Source organism: Trachurus japonicus, chromosome 9 (genome assembly GCF_045865225.1).
Source record: "Trachurus japonicus isolate A0001 chromosome 9, Traja_1.0".
NCBI lineage: Eukaryota > Metazoa > Chordata > Actinopteri > Carangiformes > Carangidae > Trachurus > Trachurus japonicus.
The window spans coordinates 29,257,981-29,278,743 of NC_140915.1; the positions used below are offsets into that span (position 1 = coordinate 29,257,981).

General features: G+C 45.0%; 1 protein-coding gene and 2 long non-coding RNA genes across 3 annotated transcripts in view; 2 read left to right on the forward strand and 1 right to left on the reverse strand.

Moving 5' to 3' along the window:
• The first annotated feature begins 4,122 nt into the window (after window positions 1-4,122).
• LOC146981727 (uncharacterized) lies at window positions 4,123-4,773 on the forward strand. The gene is made up of 3 exons (XR_015036653.1): window positions 4,123-4,288; window positions 4,362-4,436; window positions 4,545-4,773. It is a non-coding gene; the product is annotated as an uncharacterized LOC146981727 (long non-coding RNA).
• A 6,079-nt stretch (window positions 4,774-10,852) lies between these two features.
• On the forward strand, window positions 10,853-11,897 carry LOC146981728 (uncharacterized). The gene is made up of 3 exons (XR_015036654.1): window positions 10,853-11,412; window positions 11,486-11,560; window positions 11,669-11,897. It is a non-coding gene; the product is annotated as an uncharacterized LOC146981728 (long non-coding RNA).
• Window positions 11,898-13,868: 1,971 nt separating this feature from the next.
• Window positions 13,869-20,763, reverse strand: part of LOC146981729 (uncharacterized) — a 30,299-nt gene continuing 23,404 nt past the window's right edge. The window contains exon 4 of the mRNA XM_085787222.1: window positions 13,869-14,131. Within this exon, the coding sequence (XP_085643348.1) occupies window positions 13,992-14,131 (140 nt within the window). The 3' untranslated portion in view covers window positions 13,869-13,991. The remainder of the gene's footprint in view (window positions 14,132-20,763) is intronic.

The window sequence follows — 20,763 nt, forward strand, 5'->3', positions numbered from 1 at the left end:
AAAAGGAGAAGTGCTACTGCTTTCCTTTTATAAATCCAGTCTCATCAGCTGCATTTCTGTAACAGCAGTGCACAATTGAAGCCCCCAGGGAAGTTCATGCGACAGCTCCCACTCCTATTCTTCCTTGTCCGGAGATATGAGTGTGCAGACGTCTGCTGGATTTCTTCAGCCTGAGTCCAGAAGCAGCTCTCAGCTCTGCCATCCAAGATAAATATTTAACAGGTTGGCTGCCTGCAAGATCAGAAACCAAAGGTCACATCTGTCTGCTTCTTCTTCTGTAGTCCATCTTGGCACTCGACCCAGGGAGTGTCATGCAACAGATCCACAGAGACACCTTAGACAAAAATCTGACAAGCAAGAAACATGCCACTGACAGATACTGGAAGACATATTTACTTTCTCAAACTTTGCCTTCATTTGTCTTAAGGTTTACTATATCATAATATAATGTTTCTTTTTTTTGTTTTGTGGAAACCTGGAAATAATTTTCTAGAACAATCTACCATTTCTGAAAAAACAGTCTTTTTGCCAAAATATTCTCCCATTTCACAGAATTGATCATTTAATGACCACTCAAATGATAAGCAGTACCACACTGCCTCCCAGAGGCTCCACAGGAGAACCACTGTGTGAGTTTGTATTTTAGCCGATGAACCAACAGATGTCGCCAGAATCTCAAAGATGCCACCACCAGGCCAGAGATAGTGTCAAAGCGCAAGCTGTCATAAAGCAATCTGCAAATCAACTAATGCTCCTACACATATTATCAACATGTATCATAATAAACAATAAAGTGGACAATAAGGTCTTTCTATTCTATTCTAATAAATACTGCAATATGTATGTCCAGTAGATTAAATATATATTAGACTTCAAATGTATGTGCAAATGTATGACATTACCACCAATATACTTGAATATACCACCAACATAGATGAAAACTGCTAACAGAATGAACAAAACAATGAACTTCAATCTGTCCAATTTTAGACATATTAGAAATAACTTAAAGCGTAATCAGCAAATACGTATTTTAATGCTGGGCACTGTCCTGCAAAACCACTATAAAATCCGTTGAAGCGGCATAAAACAAGCTCTAAAAGTTTTTTTAGATAAAAAAAACAACAACTATGTATCATCACTGTAATATTCTGAAGAAGCATGATTTATTGAATTGCGAGAACATGATAAAATACGCTAACCCTAACCCCTAACTCTAACTCAACATTGGTATTTAAAATCCTGCCAACATTGGTATCTCTTATTGAAAACAGACCAGATAAGCAACCCCATGTGATCTGTACACTTGTGCAATGGGTACTGTGCAATTTAACTAGCACTTTAAAAGTGTTCGAAATTTATTGATAAAAACATGCAAAAAGACTCATTTCTGTACAGTGCTTAATTTTAGAGGTTAGGGTTTCACAGTTTCACTCTGCTTCAGGGGTCTGTGTTCTTAAGGGCAGGCTTACAGAGGGGGACGCCGTGACGCACTGCAGTCCCTACTTTCATAACTCCTCCCATGTGCACAGTAATATTATAAATACTTAAAGAATGCCAACGACCGGCTGCTGCCACTACCTCTGGAGCTACCAGTCCACTAGCTTGGTCTCTGTCTTAATAAAATGTAATGCAGACTTATCAGGTCATTGTAAAACATTTATTTATTGCCCAGATAGCACACATACGTCGTGCCGACGTATTCCCGACGCATCAAGTTCCGTCGCCAAGACGTCGCATGGAGAGCGTTTGCTCATTGGCAAGATATCGCCGAGACGTCGGCCTTTGATCGAGCTCGACCACCGGCCGACGTCTCGGCGATCAATAAAAGCAGGAGCGGGAGCGCCAGGCGCTCCATATATTTAGCCTATAAATAATTCATACGACCTTTATTCATTTAGGTCGGGCCTTTTGAACTAGGTAGCCTACAATATTCTACAATCCTACGTAATAAATAAATAAATTATAATCCCTGTGTGCTGCATTTTGCGCGTAACCGTTTCCGCCATGGAGAGTGTGGACAGAGAGCTGGATGGATACAAACGCAGAATAAAAATTTGATCCAACGCATTAATAGAGAGAGGGACAAATAAACATAGTGGAGCTGCAGCATAAGAAACGTAGTTTATAATAAAACCTCAGCAAAGGGTGAGCTGCTCTGATCAGTGTTGAGCAGCAGCTGCAGGTAACTGGGAGACCTGCTGTCATTCATTGAGCTGGAGCTGCGCGCTATGGCACAGAGCTCAGGTGTGGGACACTCAGGCCACTCGGATCTAAACGCGCTGACCAGAGGGATCACAGACGGAATGAAAGCGGTGACGTCTCTCAGCCCCGGTCCCAGAGCTGAGCAGCCCGGTACTGGAGAGGGAGGAGAGGAGAGGAGCGCACTGGACGAGAGAGATGCGGCGTGCGTAACGGCGCTTAAATTACTTTGATCGCATGATCAACAAAGCTATTTAACCATCTGAACACAACTACTGGGCTCATCATTCATCACATATGATTATGTAACAGCTTGGCCTGATGGTTTTATATCGCAAAGCAGAAGAGGACAACGATATCGCTGCTTTCCTGTGCGCCCTGCGCAGCTCTCAATTTAAAGGGCAAGACGGCGTGGTTTGGCCTTTAACTCGTTAATTATTCCATTAGTCCAGTTTCTCCGCGAGCCGGTGCAGGTGTCGCAACGCATCACCTGACGGCGATTTTTACAAATGTATTGACTGATCGATAACATGTTAGAAGCTATAGACTATAACAAAAACAAAAAATGCATCACATTTTTGGGTATGCCAGCTTCCTCTGTGGGTGGCACTGGCACACTCGTGGCTACGCCATCTCAGCTGCCTACAGCTGTTGCTGTTACTGTTTTTAACAAAGACAAAAACAGCGCTTGATTACTGAAAGGCAAAGCCCGTGTGGCGCTGCAGCGGCCACAAATAAGGACGCACTCACACGGGCCAGTTGTTCCGTGCTGAAGCTCTAATGCCCCCTCCTCTGTCCCCCGCTGGCCCGCACTCACACCACCTCCAACCCAAGCTGCTCAAGCACTGTTGCCTCCGTTGATATATAGAGGGATTAATTGTTTACCAACACGGTGGATGTGCGCTTTAACCTGACTGCAGAAAGAACGGAGCCTTTTAACACCAGCGGTGATGAGGCGCTGACATCAAGGTGGTTGTGTCCACACACCCGTACTGGTTTATGTGACTTAAGGTGACATTTCGGCGCAGGAGGGAGTGGGAGCGTGGATGCGAGTCAGTCTCCTTCAACCAGCACGGAAAAGGAGAATGATAGGAAAGGTTTTTCTAATTTATTGAGAAACGATGCCCACGTCAGCAATGCATGACAATAAACATGTGGTTCAACATGTGGTTCAAGTTACATAAACCAACACAGCGTGGACACACACAACTCCGCTGACGCAGGTGACGTGTAGAAAAAGTGTTTCCATTACACTTTTGCGATACAAGTTTGTATCGATTCGTCTCAAAAACTAAAAACTTTTTTGCGATATTTGAGAGTTTTTTCGAAATGTAGGTGTTTCCATTACCAGTTTTTAATTTCGATATTTAGGTTTTGCGCATTTCAAGGGGTAATGGAAACGCACCTAGTGACAGTTTCCTCATCACTAAACTTGAACCACCATCCTCCCTCACTCACGTCGTGACGACAGGACAAAGCCTTTTGGACATAGGCTACCTACCTTATATTGTAGCCGATATGCTGTGTTTTCCTCTCTGTATGCCTCTCGTTTCAGTTTTTGCCCCGGTCAATCATCTGGTGCGCATCCGCTGTTTATCAGGTGCTTGCTCACTCGCTCACTGCTCTGCAAAATAAAAAGGAAAAAACACGCCGCGGTCCGGCGGAGAATTGGTAAAGAATTAAGGAGTGCTGGAGTAAACAATGTGTCTTATTTAATGACCAGTGAGATGACAAGTCTTCGTGGTTGCTGCTCTGTGCAGTGTCCGGTCTTGTCATAAATCACTGACAAATCAACCTGATTAAATCTCAGCAACAATCACACTCTCAAGCCCTTTCCCTCTGCCATCGTGTAAAACTTCACTTCCCTGCCTGCCACTTCTTTCTGTAATTTTGATAAGCATTTGTTTTTACCAATGTAACATATGGGACGCTAGGACCCAGGTCACCAGGTGGGGAACCTAGCAACAGCAGCCACACAGTACATGAGACTAGGATCTCGCGGGACTTTGCAAGTCCACGTTTGTTCTCGTAGCTCACCCTCGTCCATGCTCCTGTTGCCGGCGTCGTAGGTCTGAGAAGAAAAGAGGTAAACACTTTTCTGGGTCTATATGCTTGTGTTTTATTGAGTTTAGATTATTTACCTGTCCTTGCATTTTTAGTGTGTCGGTTGGTGCCATGAGGGTTAAACTGCATTGTACCTCGTACCTGTAGGCCTTACCTCGTAGCAGTTTAAGGTGGGAGCCACTAATAATATGCCCACCTAATATGGTGTTGCCACCCGTCTGCTGCTGTACATTCTGTGGTTTATCTAACTTTGTATTTCCTGTTATATTACTTCTCAGTGCATTTTAGTGTGTCTGTTGGTGCCATGAGGGTTAAACTGCATTGTACCTCATACCTGTAGGCCTTACCTCGTAGCAGTTTAAGGTGGGAGCTACTAATAATATGTCCACCTAATATGATGTTGCCACCTGTCTGCTGCTGTACATTCGGTGGTTTATTTAACTTTGTATTTCCTGTTATATTTGTAGATATTAATCATCAGCACTTTATGACCAGCAGCATTAGCTGTCCCAGTCTATCTACTGTATTACCTGGATGCGCTACAGCTTAGCTCAAAGCAGGTACGAGAGACTGCATGGGTATCATCTGGGTCAGTTTTAATAATACTGTTGAATTTCTTGTAATGTATTTATTCTGTTTTGTAGGCTGAACTGGCGACACACGTCGGCAGGGCAGCCACTGTTCTCTCCTCCCAGAGATCCTTATAATTAGTGTCTCCATTTTTGTTTTTGTTTTGTTGCGCTTATATCTTGATAGTTGTGACCATCCACCTTTCCATGGTGTCGTAGAATTTAATGTTTGCTCTGGAAGTGTGCAGTGCCTTCGAACCTTTAAGTATACAGTGTTTTTGAACTGTTTAAGTGTGCAGTGCCTTTGAACCTTTCAGTATACAGTGTTTTGAGCTGTTTAAGTGTGCAGTGCCTTTGAACCTTTAAGTGTGCAGTGTCTTTGAAGTGTGTAGTGCCTTCGAACCTTTAAATGCATAACAGTATTCACCTGGTTATGTGTGTGTCCAACTCTAGGTATCAGCCTGATCAAATACAAAAGTATTGATTTTATTGTTGAGGGGATATTGTTAAAATAAACTTTATTTTTGTATAACTTCAAAAGCCTCTGCTTGTCCTTGCCCTAATAGGTATTAACCTGAGTGGGGAGTGGTTGCTGTAAATTAGTCACACTGCGTGTAGTCCAGGGTCTCTCCCCTTTAAAGAGAGTGGCGTTGTCATACACAAGTAACACTAGTGCCGGTCACATTTGGCGTTGTCGGCAGGATTGCGGAGGCTTTTTTTTTTTTTGTGTGTTTTTTTTTATTTATTTGGAGACACTAAGGTAGCAAGGGTTGGGGGTGGAGGAGGAGGACAGTGGTTGCCCAAGAGGAGATCCAGAGGACATCCACCGCACTCTAGCTGCAACACCGCCCTCTAGCTGCAACGCCGAACCACCAGCGTTTACACACACAGTGGACAAAGACATTATTCTTGGGGGGGTTCGCTCACCCATGTCCAAGAATTGATTGTTGGGTGGTGTTGTTTTTTTTTTTTGAGAAAGTCAATTAAAATGTCTGAATCAGAGGAACAAATCAGAGCCTTGACTGAACTTGTTCAGCAACTAAAAGCAGAAAATAATAGACTCAAAGATGGGGGAAACGGAACAGTAAATGTAGAGGCCCCTGGGCCATCTAGCCGTATAGTAACTAATAATGTCAGTAGTGATTCAACGGGGCGGGTGTACATGTATGCACCAAGAGAGAGGAAATGTCCACGGTTTTCAGGAGATATAGCTCAGGATGGGTTAACTGTAGAAGACTGGGTAGAAGAAGCAAAAAAGTCACTGTTTGTGCAGCACACACAGGTTGAACAAGCAACATTTCTTTGTGATCTGCTAGATGGGGAAGCTAAGCGGGAGGTAAAATTTAGCTCTCCAACTGATAGAGCCACACCAGAGGCTATTTTCACAATACTGCTTGATAATTTTGGGTGTGATCAAACATATGTGAGCTTACAGAGACAATTTTTTCAACGCCGGCAACAGGATAATGAGTCCATACGTGAGTTTTCCCATGCTTTGTTGCATTTGATGGAACTACTTGAAAGTAAAGATCCAAGGGGGGTTTCGAATTCAGATTTGGTGATCCGTGACACATTCATTGAAAACGTACGTGACACCAAATTACACCGTGAATTGGCCCACTTGGTTCGGCAACATCCTAACCATTCCTTCAAAGATGTACGTAATGCAGCTATCAAATGGGAAAAGCGAGGGCCCCCTGCTTGTGGACAAAGAGCACGAGCATACTCCTGTGATTCGAATGCTTCAGGATTAGGTCAAGGTGATGTCGACACCAACGCCATTGCTGCTAGGTCCAGTGATGAGCTGGCAGAATTGAAGGAGTGTTTACGCAAACAGCAAGTACAGCTAGATGCCATTCTTAAACACTTAGGCTCTTCGTCCACTGCCCCTAATTATACAAGCCCCCAGGATCCCCCCAGCAGCAGCAGGCCAAAACAATACCAGTTCCAGCCAGATGGAAAACCAATATGCATGCGGTGTCACAAGGCAGGTCATATTGCTAGATTTTGTCGGGTTGAAATGGGTGGCCTCCCTGGGGGGGTGGGATCACGGGGACGGGGCCAATGGGTGGGAGCAAGAGTGAATGCAGTGGAGCAGCAGGAAAACTAGCGCCCTCTGGTGTTGGGAACCCGATACCAGAAGGGGGATTTGTGGGTTCAAAACAGGCAAGTCTGGCATCCCGGCTAATTGGACGCTGCCCAGTAGTAAAGATCAGAGTAGGGGGGGTGGAGGTGCCGTCCTTACTTGATACTGGATCAATGGTAACTACTGTAACACAGGCTTTCTTTGAACAGTATCTGATGCCACAAACAAATGAGCAACTGAAATCTTGTACCTGGCTCCAATTAACAGCAGCTAATGGATTAGATATTCCATATTTGGGGTATGTGGAGTTAGATGTTGAAGTTCTCGGCACCACCCTCCCACAGATGGGCATCCTGGTGGTAAAAGACCCCCCTGATCCAGCTTCCCAACAAAGGAAAACTGTAGTACCTGGTCTGTTGGGAATGAACATTATCAGTGGCTGTTACTCTGTATTATTCAGGGAACATGGTGACAATCTCTTTTCTTCTCCTCTAGTAAAACAAGCTGAGAGGGAATGGGGGCGTGCATTGTCAGAGTACCAACAGATGGACCGCCTCTTGCAGACCGGCCATGTAGGGGAGGCTGTGACACCACCGGGACCGGCAATCCGGATACCAGCGGGCTCCCTACAGTTCGTCCAGGCCACCTGCAATCAAGGCCCAGGCCCAGCCCTTGGTACTGTATTGCTGGAGCCTCTGCCCTACGGAAAAGGTCGGTTACCCATGAACCTGCTCATATCTAGCGCCCTCCTCACTGTTTCCAGAGGAACTGTCAACATCCCTGTTGTTAATGTTGGTGAGGAAGACCAGTGGCTGAGATAAAAAACAGTGTTGGGGACGTTACATTTGGCCGATCTACATTCCTCTTCCCAGGCTGTACAGGTGGAGGAGCAGACACAGGACGAAGGCCGGCAGGTGGTATTCATCCAGTCTACGGCAGTAGAGGCCTCCCCCCCCCACCCCCTCCCTGGCCTGAGTGAACTGAATTGGCCCGATCTCCCTGTTAATGATGCACAAGCAGCCAAGAGTTTGCTGACAAAGTACCGAGACGCATTCAGCCTGGATGATGGGGATTTGGGTTGTACTGACCTGATCTACCATGAGATCCCACTGATAGATGACGTCCCTGTTCGTCAGCGGTACCGCCGTCTCCCCCCATCTCAATTTTCACTTGTCAAGTCCCACATACAAGAACTGTTACAGCGAGGGATTGTGAGAGTGAGCTCCAGCCCTTACTCCTCCCCCATTGTGGTTGTCCAGAAAAAGTGTGGTGACATCCGGCTGTGTGTCGATTATCGACAACTCAACGCCAAGACGAGGAAAGACGCATATCCGCTGCCGCGCATTGAAGAATCTTTGGATGCTCTTACTGGTGCCAAATGGTTCTCAACGCTCGACTTGGCAAGTGGATACAACCAGGTGCCAATGTCAGAGAGAGACAAAGAGAAGACGGCATTCTGCACCCCGTTTGGCCTCTTCGAGTTTAACAGAATGCCATTTGGACTTTGTAATGCGCCAGGAACTTTCCAGCGCCTAATGGAACGTATCTTCGGGGATCAGAGTTTTCAGTCATTGCTGCTGTATTTAGACGATATCATAATTTTCTCCACCTCCTTCAGTCAACACCTGCAGCGGTTGGAGATGGTCCTGAGTCGGCTCCAGCAGCATAACCTGAAACTGAAGATGTCTAAATGCCATTTTTTTCAGCGGGAGGTGCGATACCTTGGTCATATCATCTCCCCTGCCGGTGTGGCAACCGACCCAGAGAAGACCAGGGCAGTGGCAGAGTGGAAGCGCCCATCCACCGTCACTGAATTACGCGGCTTCTTGGGTTTTGCCTCCTTCTACAGGCGTTTTGTAGAAGGGTTCGCAAAGCATGCAGCCCCGCTTCATCGACTGGTTGGAGAGCTAGAAGGAAGCAAGAAAAAACCAAGGTCAAAGGTCAGTGCCAAGTTGGAAGGACAGTGGAGTGAGTCATGTGAAAAAGCATTTCAGACACTTAAAAACAAGCTTGTCACTACTCCTGTCCTTGGCTACGCCGACTTCAAGAAGCCCTTTATCCTAGAAGTGGATGCCAGCCACCAGGGCTTGGGTGCAGTACTTGCTCAAGAACAGGATGGAGCCCGTCGGCCAATCGCATTTGCCAGCCGGGGGCTTAGACCAAGTGAACGAAACATGTCAAACTACAGCTCCATGAAATTAGAATTCCTTGCTTTGAAGTGGGCCATCACAGAAAAGTTCAGGGAATACCTTCTGGGGACGGCTTTCACCGTGTACACAGACAACAACCCCCTGAGCTACCTCCAGACGGCCAAGCTAGCAGCTGTAGAGCAACGGTGGGCATCCGAATTGGCCAGTTTCAACTTTGACATTAAATACCGCCCCGGAGCAGCCAACCGTAATGCTGATGCCCTTTCCCGTCAACCGAACACCCCAGCAGTACATTCCATTTCTGACATCGTGCCTGGTTTTAACATTCCATCACAAATGACTGGCTCTAAAAAGTACTCTCCCACACAACCACAGCTCACTGGTAACGTCATGGCAGTGGACGCAGCTCCGGTGCGGGAGAAGGCTGATCTGCAGGCCCTGCAAGCCACAGACCCAGTGGTCAAAGCATTTCTCCCCTACTGGAGGAGAGGACGCCCCCCAAACAGAGCAGAACGGTCTAGAGAACCCAACCAGGTTTTGGAGCTTGTCCGACAATGGAGGAGAATCAAGGAAAAGGACAATGTGCTTTACAGAGAGGTACAGATGCCCCCAAGCCGACAGACAGTTCACCAGCTGCTATTACCAAAAGCACTACAAGCAGAAGTACTGACCAATTTACATGACAATCACGGCCACCAGGGGGCAGAAAGGACGACAGCCTTGGTCAGAGAAAGATGCTACTGGCCAAATATGCGTTCAGACATTGACCAGTGGTGCAAAGAGTGTGAACGTTGCATCATTGCCAAAGCAGTGCGGCCCTCAGTCCGGACGTTCATGGGACATCTGACGGCCTCCAAACCTTTAGAGGTCGTTGCCATTGACTTTACCACCTTGGAAAGAGCCAGTGATGGGAGAGAGCATGTCTTGGTCGTGACCGACGTTTTCTCCAAATTCACTCAAGCATATCCAACATCGGACCAGAAGGCCCATACTGTTGTTAAAATTCTCACGGAAAAATGGTTTTACACCTATGGAGTGCCTAAAAGAATTCATTCGGACCAAGGCCGCAACTTTGAAGGTGAACTACTCAAACGCCTTTGCCAGCTGTATGGGATTGCAAAAAGCAGGACGACCCCTTACCACCCAGAGGGAAATGGACAATGCGAGAGGTTTAATCGAACCCTTTTTGATCTCTTGCGCTGCCTCCCAGGAGAGAAAAAGCGAAAATGGCCTCAATTGCTCCCCCAGTTGGTGTTTGCTTACAATACAACAGTCCACCAGTCAACAGGTCATTCACCATACGAACTGATGTTTGGTCAGAAACCCCAGCTACCTGTTGACCTACTACTGGGGCAAGCGGATGAGGAGCCAGCTTCAATCACACCAGATGACTGGGTCACCAAGCATCAAGATCACTTGGCTTCTGTGTATGTGGCAGCTAAAAAGCATTTGGAGGCAGCTGCCACAGCCAGAGAGCAGCGCCAACCTCCAACAACCACAGCCATCCTTCCAGTTGGCACTCTGGTCTATCGGAAGAACCATGTACTAGGACGTAGAAAAATCCAAGATGTCTGGGAATCAACAGTCTACCAAGTGGTGAAATGCCTGGATAATGTCGGTACAGTATACAAGATCCAGTCCCGATCCAACCCAGAACAGCAGAAAACTGTTCATCGCTCTGAACTAAGACCAATCACTGAGAGAGGCGTGCTGGTCTCAGAACCACTAGTGGCCCCCCTCCCCCCCGACAGAGGGATGAAACCCCCCCTTAGGAAACGCTAGCGAGGATGAGGACAGTAACAGCAGCCTTCTGTCAGGTTTCATCAGCTCCCCCTGTAACGTTAGCTCTATTGCCGAACAGGAGCCAGCCCCAGACCCCCAGCCCCCAGAGACTGGCCTTGTGTCCATGGAAGAACCTGTAGGTCTCCCAGAGAGCAATCCACCCTCTCCTGAAGGGCCAGAAACAGCCCCCCAGTTCTTGTTGGGACCAGAGATGATACGGCGCTCCCACCGAACCACAGCTGGGCAGCATTCAAACCCATTCCGTCTACCCCAACCCCTAGCCCAACGGCCTCCAGACCCTTTAGCACACAGGCCACGAGACTAATGTTCCTGCTAAGTAAAGTGAGTTATGTCACCGGGACGGCGACCTTTTAAAGTGGGGGTGTATGTAACATATGGGACGCTAGGACCCAGGTCACCAGGTGGGGAACCTAGCAACAGCAGCCACACAGTACATGAGACTAGGATCTCGCGGGACTTTGCAAGTCCACGTTTGTTCTCGTAGCTCACCCTCGTCCATGCTCCTGTTGCCGGCGTCGTAGGTCTGAGAAGAAAAGAGGTAAACACTTTTCTGGGTCTATATGCTTGTGTTTTATTGAGTTTAGATTATTTACCTGTCCTTGCATTTTTAGTGTGTCGGTTGGTGCCATGAGGGTTAAACTGCATTGTACCTCGTACCTGTAGGCCTTACCTCGTAGCAGTTTAAGGTGGGAGCCACTAATAATATGCCCACCTAATATGGTGTTGCCACCCGTCTGCTGCTGTACATTCTGTGGTTTATCTAACTTTGTATTTCCTGTTATATTACTTCTCAGTGCATTTTAGTGTGTCTGTTGGTGCCATGAGGGTTAAACTGCATTGTACCTCATACCTGTAGGCCTTACCTCGTAGCAGTTTAAGGTGGGAGCTACTAATAATATGTCCACCTAATATGATGTTGCCACCTGTCTGCTGCTGTACATTCGGTGGTTTATTTAACTTTGTATTTCCTGTTATATTTGTAGATATTAATCATCAGCACTTTATGACCAGCAGCATTAGCTGTCCCAGTCTATCTACTGTATTACCTGGATGCGCTACAGCTTAGCTCAAAGCAGGTACGAGAGACTGCATGGGTATCATCTGGGTCAGTTTTAATAATACTGTTGAATTTCTTGTAATGTATTTATTCTGTTTTGTAGGCTGAACTGGCGACACACGTCGGCAGGGCAGCCACTGTTCTCTCCTCCCAGAGATCCTTATAATTAGTGTCTCCATTTTTGTTTTTGTTTTGTTGCGCTTATATCTTGATAGTTGTGACCATCCACCTTTCCATGGTGTCGTAGAATTTAATGTTTGCTCTGGAAGTGTGCAGTGCCTTCGAACCTTTAAGTATACAGTGTTTTTGAACTGTTTAAGTGTGCAGTGCCTTTGAACCTTTCAGTATACAGTGTTTTGAGCTGTTTAAGTGTGCAGTGCCTTTGAACCTTTAAGTGTGCAGTGTCTTTGAAGTGTGTAGTGCCTTCGAACCTTTAAATGCATAACAGTATTCACCTGGTTATGTGTGTGTCCAACTCTAGGTATCAGCCTGATCAAATACAAAAGTATTGATTTTATTGTTGAGGGGATATTGTTAAAATAAACTTTATTTTTGTATAACTTCAAAAGCCTCTGCTTGTCCTTGCCCTAATAGGTATTAACCTGAGTGGGGAGTGGTTGCTGTAAATTAGTCACACTGCGTGTAGTCCAGGGTCTCTCCCCTTTAAAGAGAGTGGCGTTGTCATACACAAGTAACACTAGTGCCGGTCACACCAATTTCAATTGTCTCAACAGTTAACCAGAGTAGCCTAATATCATTCTCAAGTCAGCTGCCAATCTGCAGGGACAGCGCGTGTCATAAGCGCGAGGACAAAAATGTAGCCTAAAAAGCGTCTGCTATCTATGTAACCATGGTGAGCTCCAGAGACCGAGTCTCCCTCCTTCACTCATCCGCACACCAGCGCCCGGGCAGCAGGCCGGCCAGCCCCCCCTCTAGTTCTGGAGCTTTTTTTTTTTTTTTTTTTTGCTTTGACAACGGCTTACCGGTCCCGTCACTTCTACCTTTTTCCAGCCAGATAACGTCCAATAGAGGGAAAAAAATAGGACTTAACATTATTGGTGTCGGCTGTAACCGTTATGTTAGGATAACTAACGTTAAGTTAAACTAATGTTAAAGCAGAAGTAAGTGATATATTTGTGTTAATATAAGTCTTAAATAGTTATATCTTCCGACAGCAATCACTTACATAGAGTGTTAAATTAAAGGTTTGTAACGAAGGACACCGAGTGTTGCTGGCTTTCTTGTTTGTACTTTCACATTTGAACATGTTTTACATGTTTGTGAACTGTCACAAGAACAAGGATCCGCAGCTGTAGGTGTAAACTCCTCTGATGTGTATCTGCAGTATGGATCATTGCAGATATTGATATTTTATATCAATTGCTGCTCTTGCATTAATTTTAAAAATTACAAATCAACAAGATTGCATTTTCAAAATCTACTCAGTAACACTCTCTTATTTCGAGGTTTCATTCATGACCTTGTAACAGAACAGAAAACTAAACAATATCCGACGCTGAACAAATCAGTGAGTGGAACATGAATGGAAATTGTATTGTCAAGTTCTTTCATGAATTATAATAATCCCATTTAATAAATCATGTTAAGGGATGAGTATCAACTTAATAAGTGAATAGATGTAGGAAGGAAGGAATTTAATTAGTAGAAAGTAGACTCTTTCACAGACATTTTCATAATTAAACAATACAAAACATAATATTCATACAAACATTAACTTTACAAAGATTACAAGATTTACAACCCTGAGGGGAAATATAATAGGATATATTACATTATTTACATTTGAACATTATGGTAAGTGCAAAAAATATCACAGGTTGTCCTCATTAGCAGCCCAATATTCACTTATCAAGGAAGAAAGAGTGAGAAAACCAGGACTAGGTTTCAGGGAGGGACACTGTGGACATAGCTACTCCAAACGTTTCTGCACAGGCAGGTGCCATTCATAGCATATAGTTTGTTTGGTTTTTTTTACAGTCAGTCAATACGTTTCTGGTGTGTTGGGGCTTAGGCACACGTCTGCCCTCCACTGATGGTGCTCACATCTCTTTTCGACACAGAGGGCAGGTACCAGACTCCACCAGGACTCTGAGGTAGCAGCTCTCACATAAACACCGGTGGCTACAAGGCAGAAGAACCATGTCGGCCTCTCCATCCAAACACGCCACACAACGGGTTTCTATAATCAGAAGAGAGGAAATTTTAATTGCAACTGACAACTCCAACACAAAGACAATTACACCCCCCTCTCTGTGGTCAAATATGCAATTAGAACTCATTTGACCAGAAGGATTCTTCTAACCTGCTGGGTCGCTCATGTCGAAACTGAAGTCGAAGAGATCAGGCATCGAACTGTTGAGGCTTTCAACATCAGTTGAGGTGAGGCATCTACGTACAGGTGCAGGACAGGATCTTTTGGTGAAAACCCCCATCGTTTTCTGTGATCCTGCAACAATGAAAAGGAGAGAGGTTAAATTATTTGATCTTTTTTTAAAGCAGTCGTTCAAACCAGTACATCATTAGTTTGTTAGTATATTTACCCAGGAGGGAAATGGAGCTTGTCTGTCCGTAGATGTCTATCATGGCCCACAGTGGCTTGCTGAGGTCCACTCCTTCTAGTACTTTGCATTTCTTGTTGCTGGTTTGGACGTATATGCTGCCATCTTTTGAAACCCAGAACTTTAACTCTGAACCAGCTTGGCAGTTGTATTCATACAAAGGAGCAGCCCAGTGCCCGGGTTGCTCAGTGAGGTTTGGGATGGTCAAACCAGGCAGAGGTAGGGATCTGGCTGAGGGCGGCACATTGGTGAAGCCCACACGCAGACCTCCTGTCCACCTCAAAACATCTTTCTCCACCCTGAGATGAACCTTCTCGTGGATCTTCACTGGGCGGTTGCTGAACACCACGCCGTTCCTGAACGTGCCCTCTCTCCTCTCTGCGATGTGACAGCCCTCTCTCAGGGTGACTGCACTTCCCACAGCCTTGTTGTGGAAGGTCAGAGGGCCGAGGCACAATGAGCTGCAGGAGTGTGGCTCACCAGCTGCAAGAAAACAAAACCAAAACTGTGAATCTTGATGTTCAATCATATTTACATATTTCAGTGAATTCTTTTCCAGTTCAAACTTGGGGGTTATATCATCATCATCATCATCAACAACAACAACAACAACAACAACAACAACAACAACAACAACAACAACAACAACAACAACAACAACAACAACAACAACAACAACAACAACAACAACAACAACAACAACAACAACAACAACAACAACAACAACAACGTATCATGTACGTATATCACAATAGTAACACTGAGAGTGACGGGTGCTCATTGTTATTTATTTCAAATGATTGTCTTTAAGTAATTATTTATTGGCTGTATGATATTTATCATGTGGCATTTTAGTTTCTACTCAGAGACATCAGTTTACAATACTTGGGACATGTGCAATAACTGTAGACCGTGAAACTGTGTCTGAGCTGACCTTCTCTTCTGCTATTTTTAATGTTCCTATTTGACCAATGTTTTCTGTTATAATTGTGTTTGCCGTTTATATAGCACTGCTGCAATGCTAATCCTCTTCTTCATTTGCTAATCATCTGTTTTACTATACTGATAATGACCAGAGTATGAAGAACCTGCCTCTGTTATGAATCTCAATAATGATAACTGAGAGAGTGACACGGTTTTCACTGAAAGGTGTATAACAAGGTAATAAAAGGTTTAAAAAAAGATTTGTTGCATGCAGTATTTTGATTGACAGCATATCATATTGATAATTAAAGCTGTATGTTAATCAACTAATTCACTTTCAAGATGAAAGATAAAGGATAAATGTCTCACCTGAGTTCCTCATGTCCCTGTCCCTATATATACTAGACATGTTGGCGAGGAGTCCTCTTCTTCATATGATGGTAAAGGCTCTGAAAACAGAATGCAGGAAATCAGAGCGTAAATGGAGAAAAGCTAAACTTCAAATTCACCATGACCTCTACAAAGTCTTTGTAATTTTAACCATGAATTATTCAAGGCTAGACAGCAACACTTTTTCTGAAATGATTAATAATTACATCAACAACACTCGCGCTCTGTTTGCTATGGTTGATAAGCTTACAACCCCCCAAAAGAAATAGTTTCAGAACTCTCCTCCAGAGAAAAATGCAATGAATTTGCTTGCTTTTTCAATGAAAAAATCAAATCTATAAGCCTAAATATCAACACAAATCAGCAAAATAATACAATGATGCAATCCCTAAAATCACCTAGGATTAAACTGTAATGTCAGAGTTTAATACAGTTGACCAAAAAACCGTAGAAGAAACAGTTCAGCATCTTCAATCATCAACATGTTGTCTTGACACAAAGCCATCTGACTTTTTTAAAACTATTGTAAGCTCTGTCCAAACAGATCTGCAGCAAATAATAAATTGCTCACTTCAATCAGGCACGTTTCCTAAACCCCTGAAAGTAGCTGCCATCAAGCCACTCTTAAAAAAGAGAGCGTTGGATACTACCATTTTAACCAACTACAGACCCATCTCAAATCTTCCCTTTATAGCCAAAATCGTTGAGAAAGTGGTTTTTAATCAACTCAGTGTGACAGTGGTCCTGTCACTATGCCTCCAATTGATCATGTGCCCTGGCTACTTGGCCAAGGGGACGTCCCTTTGGGTGACTGGCAAGCGTGCATGACTCTTACCCGGGAAGTGTGGGTTCAATCCCCGCCCGGGCCCTCTTCACCTTGCCACATTCTGGCGTTGTTGGCAGGATCCATGTAGCACTAGGGGTGGGTCCATGGATTCCTAATGTGTGGCAGCCTGCGCGGAAGCACGAGGACGTGCTTGTGAAAAGAGGGGGAGAGATGTGACAGTGGTGGTCCTGTCACTATGCCTCCAATTGATCATGTGCCCTGGCTACTTGGCCAAGGGGATGTCGCTTTGGGTGACTGGCAAGCGCACATGACTATTACCCGGGAGGTGTGGGTTCAATCCCCGCCCGGGCCCTCTTCACCTAGCCACATCAGTAACTTCTTGAACTCCAGTGGACTTTTTGACAAATTTCAATCAGGCTTCCGACCTCACCACAGTACAGAAACAGCTCTTATTAGAGTGTTAAATGACATAAGGTTGAACACCGACTCAGGCAAGGTGTCAGTTCTGGTCCTGTTGGATCTCAGTGCTGCGTTTAAGAATGTGGATCACAGTATACTGCTGAACAGGTTGGAAACCGGGGCAGGACTCAGCGGGACAGTCCTAAAATGGTTCAGGTCCTACTTGGAAGAACCGAGTTATTTTGTGACCATTGGTAGTTATCAATCCGATCGAGTGGCTAGGACATGTGGAGTTCCTCAAGGATCAGTCCTTGGACCCCTTCTGTTCAATCTGCTTTGGGTCAAATTCTGCAGAATTCTAATGTCAACTATCATAGTTATGTAGATGAAACACAGATATATCTCGCACTGTCTCCAGATGACTGCAGTCCAATAGAGTCATTGGGCCCTAGTTTCCTGGACCGAGCGCAGTCTAAGCACAGCGCAGCTTCGCCACGCCAACAAGGCGTGTCCAGGTGCATTTTGCAAGTTTGGTGGGCAGCGCAGTCTGATGCAGGCCAGCGCAGGTACTCCCCTTGTCCCTCCTACCGGCGCAAACGGCAAAGGGGGAGGAGACAGGGCGGGAGGGAGACAGGAGGAGGAGAGAAAGGCGTGAAGTGGGATTAACACAGCCGATTTGGATCTTCACCAATCAAATGAGCTCCTCTCCTCACCTTTAACTGCGCCGCGGGCGATGCGCACTGCAAGTTTGTCATTTTATACTTTGACACGGACGGAGGAGACAGTGACGCCAGAGGCCGAACCTCTCCCAGGAGGAAACAGGTGTTTTGGTCCGGAGGTCCGAGCTCAGAGTGGCTGAATAATGAGTTTACTAATATCCTTAATCAGGTTTGATCTGATACACTGAGAACCGCTGCCCAGGGTAAAAAAACAACAACTAATAAAGAAAATCACATTTATTCAAACCCTGTGTAAGAAAGATGAGAGGTGTACTCTAATCACAACATAAACAAACACCATGCGTACAGTAACAGGGATGAAATCAGCGTAAAGCACGCTCTCTCTCTCTCTCTGTCTGTCCGTCTCTCTTTTTTTTCTGTGATGAGAGATGCTGAGTATAGGCTATATACTGACTATCTGACACCGAGGCTGTTGTGGTGGGCAGAGAGAGATGATGACTTGTGTTTTGTTTTTCATTATGGTTGCGTGACGACGCAGTCGCTCGCCCGCTAATAAATTAATAAGTAAGTAAATAAATAAATAAAGCGGATCATCACAACGGCACAGTTGTATCTCAACACGGCAGCGACATGCAGTTATCCACCCTCACAGTCCTGCTCTTGGGACATCCACAGCTGCTTTTCAGTGCCAGTTCGTCCCTGCTGTGTTAATTCAGGTGGAGTTTCCATTACACGTGCCGACAGCCTTTGATCTGACGCCAGATGTGACGGGACAATCTATATAGATATAAATTCACGTGTTGATTCCATTAGTTGCATTAAATAGTGGTTATTGTGGATATTTATTGCATTGAAATGTGCCTGGAACTGTGGAAACCTGCCTGTGAGGTCTTGGTGACGTGTGTGCACTGCGCACCGGGCAGCCAAACTTCCACTGCACCTGCTGCGCTTTGCCCTGCGCTGAGAGTAGACCTGGTTTGAGGCGGCAAGCTTTCAGCGCACCCTCGGCGGGACATTTTCGCACGAAACTTCCACTGCGCCAAGCTGAATCTGTGACGCCTCCCCCTGCTGCGCGGACACACCTATCTCAGCGCAGCGCGATCTACCAATCTGCCAATCTGACTTTGCGCTAGGCTGCGCTGGTCGAAACTTGCATTACACCGGCTGCGCTACCTTGCGCCACCTGCGCTGCGCCACCAAACTAGGGCCCATTATGTCACTGTTTAGAGCAAGTCAAAAATTGGATGAACCAAAATTTCCTTCAGTTAAATCAAGAAAAAACTGAGATCATTGTTTTTGGCAATAGAGAGAAGAGGGTTGCTCTTGAGTCATTGTCTTTAGAAACTAAAGACAAAGTCCGAAACCTTGGCGTGCTGATAGACTCAGATCTGACCTTCAAAAGCCATATCAAATCAGTCACCAAATAAGCTTTTTATCAACTTAAAAACATATCCAGAATTAAGGGTTTTATGTCGCAAACTGATCAGGAGAAGCTGATTCATGCCTTCATCTCCAATAGACTAGACTACTGTTAACGGTCTTCTGACTGGACTCCCCCCAAAAAGTATCAAACAGCTACAGCTCGAGTTTTAACCAGAACAAAGAGATCACATCACATCACCCCAGTTCTTAAGACCTTACATTGGCTCCCAGTCAGCTACAGAATAGATTTTAAAGTTCTGCTACTGGTCTACAAATCACTGAATGGCTTAGGTCCAGAATACATTAATGACATGTTAGTAGAGTATAAACCCAGTAGAGCTCTGAGATCTACTGACTCAGGTCAGATAGTGGAGCACAGAGTTCAAACTAGACATGGTGAAGCAGCATTGAGCTGTTATGCTGCACACAACTGGAACAAACTACCAGCAGAACTGAGATCAGCTCCAACTGTGAGCACTTTTAAATCCAGGTTAAAAGCTTATAGCTGAGCTCTTTTTAAGAACTTTTAACTTCATCTATTTTATTTTATTTTACTTTTTTATTCTTCTTTGCTCCTGCTTTTTAACTGTGTGTGTTTTTTCTTCTTTTTTTAATGCTGTTTTATGCTGTTCTTTAACCCTTGTGTTATGTTCACATTTTAGACCCTTTGGAACTGTTCGGGTCAAATTGACCCGGAACATTATTGTTGGTTTTAAAAGAAATATATAACTAAATATTTACATAAAAAAACTCCAACATATATTTTCTTTATCTCAGTTCCAAACAATATAGATAACATACATGAATCATGTTTGCAATTAATCTCTGCTAGATCACATTTAACAATGGAAGTGTCATTCGTTTTTTGTGATAAAGTTATAATGTATGTAAAAAATCCACTATAGTAAAGCCTTGGGGTGTTTGTGTGTGTCTGTGTCCATGTAAGTGTGTGTGTGTCTCTGTGTCTGTGCGTGTGTGTGTCCATGTGTGTGTCTCTGTGTGTGCGTGTTTGTGTGTCTGTGTCTGTAAGTGTGTGTGTGTCTGTGTCCATATAAGTGTGTGTGTGTGTGTGTGTGTGTGTGCTTGTGTGTCTGTGTGTGTCTATGTCCATGTAAGTTTGTGTGTGTCTGTGCGTGTGTGTGTCTGTGTCCATGTGTGTGTCTCTGTGTGTGCGTGTTTGTGTGTCTGTGTCTATGTAAGTGTGTGTGTCTGTGTCCATGTAAGTGTGTGTGTGTGTCTCTGTGTGTGCGTGTGTTTGTGTGTCTGTGTGTGTCTATGTCCATGTAAGTTTGTCTGTGTCTGTGTGTGTGTGTCTGTGTCCATGTAAGTGTGTGTGTGTCTCTGTGTCTGTGCGTGTGTGTGTCCATGTGTGTGTCTGTGTGTGCGTGTTTGTGTGTCTGTGTCTGTAAGTGTGTGTGTCTGTGTCCATGTGTGTGTCCATGTGTGTGTCTCTGTGTGTGCGTGTTTGTGTGTCTATGTCTATGTAAGTGTGTGTGTCTGTGTCCATATAAGTGTGTGTGTGTCTCTGTGTGTGCGTGTGTTTGTGTGTCTGTGTGTGTCTATGTCCATGTAAGTTTGTGTGTCTCTGTGTGTGCGTGTTTGTGTGTCTGTGTCCATGTAAGTGTGTGTATGTCTCTGTGTGCGTGTGTTT